The sequence below is a fragment of the Polistes fuscatus genome, unplaced genomic scaffold (genome assembly GCF_010416935.1).
Source record: "Polistes fuscatus isolate 324 unplaced genomic scaffold, CU_Pfus_HIC Scaffold8, whole genome shotgun sequence".
NCBI lineage: Eukaryota > Metazoa > Arthropoda > Insecta > Hymenoptera > Vespidae > Polistes > Polistes fuscatus.
The window spans coordinates 7,177,686-7,181,384 of record NW_025113162.1 but is presented as its reverse complement, the minus strand read 5'-3'; the positions used below and the strand labels follow the sequence as shown (position 1 = coordinate 7,181,384).

At 30.0% G+C, this 3,699-nt stretch overlaps 2 protein-coding genes across 2 annotated transcripts; both read right to left on the bottom strand.

The window, feature by feature from the left end:
- Positions 1 to 265: 265 nt before the first annotated feature.
- On the bottom strand, positions 266 to 1,549 carry LOC122524995 (piggyBac transposable element-derived protein 4-like). Its single transcript, XM_043647526.1, has 2 exons — positions 961 to 1,549; positions 266 to 840 (listed from the first exon to the last, which is right to left on the bottom strand). The coding sequence occupies exons 1-2, from the start codon at positions 1,547 to 1,549 to the stop codon at positions 443 to 445; spliced, it is 987 nt and encodes a 328-aa protein (XP_043503461.1). The 3' UTR covers positions 266 to 442.
- Positions 1,550 to 1,817: 268 nt separating this feature from the next.
- On the bottom strand, positions 1,818 to 2,153 carry LOC122524994. The gene has a single exon (XM_043647525.1). It carries the CDS (start codon positions 2,151 to 2,153, stop codon positions 1,818 to 1,820), a length of 336 nt encoding a protein of 111 aa, XP_043503460.1.
- Positions 2,154 to 3,699: the final 1,546 nt, after the last annotated feature.

Here is a 3,699-nt window from a genome sequence, read left to right as displayed (position 1 = left end):
ATTTTATTGATTTCGAGTATTATGTATGTTATACATATGCAACCTTCGAAAAGTCATATAAACAATATTGAATAAAAGAACTTTCACAGAGAATAAAAAAGCCGGTCTAACGGTGGATTTCGAATAAAACGGTGCATCGAACTTATACTCGGTGTTTCTAAATTAAAATATTCATTTTTTTTCGATTAATTAATAATTATTTTAATACTCTAATGCACTCTCCACTTATATTTAAGATTGTTTAACACTAATCATACCAAGACTTAATGTATACCTATCTCTACCATAGCGGGTCAAATGACCCGACTTTATGTTTCATGCTTGAATGTATGAAATATGGATGTTAGGAAGGAAATAAAAACATAAATTAAATTTATTATAATTAAACAAAGTAGTATGTTGAGCATTTCTATTACAAAAGCAAAAAATAAAAATTTTTAATTCATAGTTCATCGCATTTTTTACATATAAGTCTGGCCATTGTACATTTTCCGCAAACATATTTTTTACATTTAGAGCAAATTTTGTTGGTTTTATTTTCTTTACAGTATCCTATTTGACATCTCATACGTTTATAAGCATCTGTAGTAGACTTAGGCAACGATCCTTTCGTATTTGTTCCTTGTTTTGGTTGTTCACGGGCTTCTCGAAAATCGGCGCCAAGTTCTTCTGCTAGCTTGAGTAAAAAATCTTGTCTCGAGATATTTTCTCCTGTCGTTTGCTTGTACAAAATCCAGGCATTTATGCCAGCTAAATCAAGGATATTGAAAAAAACTTGGAGAGGCCATCTGCAAGACTTAGATTTTGTAGTAAATTTTCTCGCCATTTGATCGGTCATGTCTACACCAAATTTGGTTTTATTGTAATATGAAACAGTTTCAGGTAAACGTTTATCATTGTTTTCTACTTTAACGAATTTATGTTTAGAACTAAGTAAAAGTACTTTTTTTGTTGGCTTACTTTTATAGATTGTAAGAGTACAATTATCTGTTGTAAAAATTATTGATGAAAATCGTTCCATATCATCTTTCTTTTGCTTCGCAATTAGTGGTAATTCTCTTTTATTTGACCGAATAGTTCCAACTAACGTAGTTTTTTTGGCTAGGAGTTGTGTTGCTAGGGATTTGCTTGTGAAGAAGTTGTCTGTGGTCACAGTTCTTCCGCAACCCGTAAATGGCTCAATGAGTTTGAGTACAACATATTCAGAGAGTGGTACTGAAGAGGGCCTATATTCATCTTTTCCAAGATATGGAAGTGCATTTATGACGTATTTGCTATCGACGTCCGATGCTAACCAAAATTTGATTCCAAATTTATCCGGCTTGTTAGGCATGTATTGCGTAAATCTACATCTTACTTTAGTCGGAAATAGCTGTTCGTCTATAGTAATATTTTCACCTGGTTTGTAACAGTTTTGGCTGTTCTCAATGAAAATATTCCAAATTGCAGATACCATAGCGAATTTATCTGTTTTCAAACGTTGGCTTCGCTGACTTTTTTTATCAAAACGAATAAATCTAAGAATTTCGGTAAAATTATTTCTGCTCATAGTTTCAGAAAAAAATTTAGGCCCCCATATGTTATTGCACAAAAAGGAAATATTCAAATTATTTGCTCCATATGCAGCTCGAGCATATAAAATTGCAATAAATGCATCTAATTTTTTTTTAGATAAACTCCAATCGGAACCTAACACTCTCTTTGCTTCTTCTATTGTGAATGTTCTTATATGGTTCATAATACGGTGGTCAATTATCAATGAAAATGCAGTACTAACTTTCCTTTCATTATATGACGTTTTGCATATCCTGTTGGGCCTACTTCTTGCCTAAAAATGTTATAAGTGGTGCTCTTCCAGGTGTGCCACCTACATGCATTTGTTGCCAAACAGATCCATCATTCGCAACATTTTGTTCATTTATTTCTACTTCACTTTCTTCCGAACTTGAGAGTAATCTTATTCTTTTTCGGCCACTACATACATTCACAATATTTTCCTCTTCATCGTCAGTATCTGTAGAATCAAACTCATTTTTATTTGCAACTAATATATCTTCATTTTCAGAAAATTCATCTTCACTAATTTCTGAAAACTCTTCGCCAATATTATTTATATCTTCTAAGAACTTGTACTGTCTTGTTTGCTTCGACATTTTTCTGGGTAAAAAATTACCTGTATTACTATAGCTATCAAAATAAATATAAGCTAGGTACTTACCAAGACTTTCAATTTTTGCCACTTTTTCTTACACTAAAAAGCTATTTTCAATCTAAAATTTGATATTTTCTTGAAATTATTCTGAGCTATTTTCGTTGAACTACTTTACGCAACAGTCTTTGGAAGAATGTGCAACTTAGTGACTACAAATATGACTCGATGATCTCATAAAACAAAAAAATTCTCTCCGGGTCAAATGACCCGTTGTGGTAGATATCGGTATACAACAATGATTACTCAGAATAAACAAAAGAAAAAAAAAAAAAAAGTTTCTGTAACTGTACATTAATTACTTAGAAAAAGTCATGAAGTCAAATGTGCAAACGCAATGAAATTATATTTGCATTTTCAATGCGAAAGTTCAAAATGGGTCATTTGACCCGTTATGGTATGTTTAGTGTTAAGAGTATGAACAATATATATCTATTAACATATTTTTTAATGTTAAATAATTTCGATTTGATATTCTATTAGACGAAAATTTTACCTTCGAAGTCATCACTGCACGCAGGAACGTTAAAATAATACAAAATATTAGTAATGTACAATACTGTATTAAATATACCTTAAATAATTGTTAATTAATCGAAATACATGTATATTATAATTTTAAAATAAGTATTTTTTAATTTCTTAATTATATTAATATTAATTATAAATATATAAAATTTTGTAGAAGATTTATGTGACGAATATTATCAACGAGTTCATCTTATTTGTGTTGAGTAATTACGTAAGTAGTACGAGCGTAAAATTAATACACCAACGCAAGTATACCCATTGTATGATTCGACAAATGCTACGACGAGTAAAAGGATTAAAAAAAGAAAGAAAAAGTAATAGATAGATATATAGGATCGATTGATACATAGATAAAACGATTCATTCAATTTTATCGAACCATTAAACGAAACCTTTCGTCACCATAAAAACGGAAATTCGATACCATACACGCTGAGATGTATAACAATTCATTAATAGAATTCATTTCAATTCGTGTCAAATCTATTCAACAATCTATCTTAATTGTGAGAACGATAGGTGAAAAAAGAGAGAGAGAGAGAGAGAGAAAGAGAACATTTATTCATTTTACTCGATCAAAATGTGTTGCGAGAACAATAAATCTATTAACAAAAGGATCACATTTCATGCATAAATTATCTTTTTGTACGATAACATTTATATACAATTTATTAAATTAACAATAGAACTTCTTAAATTACGTATTCGTATAAAAATTTCGTTAATTCTTCTTTAGTAATTTTATCGTGAAAATTATTTTCAAATAAAAACAAAGAAAGAAAGAAAAAAAGTACGAGAGGAAATTTCATCTTCGTAACTTTTTTTTTCTTCTTTTCTTCACACGCGAGATCGTATCATCGTTCGTTTAACATTTTTCCCTACTGATCGAAATCGTAATGTAAAAAAGAAAAAATTAAAAAAGAACAAATTCGTATGACTTTTTCCGAAAAGGGGATGGA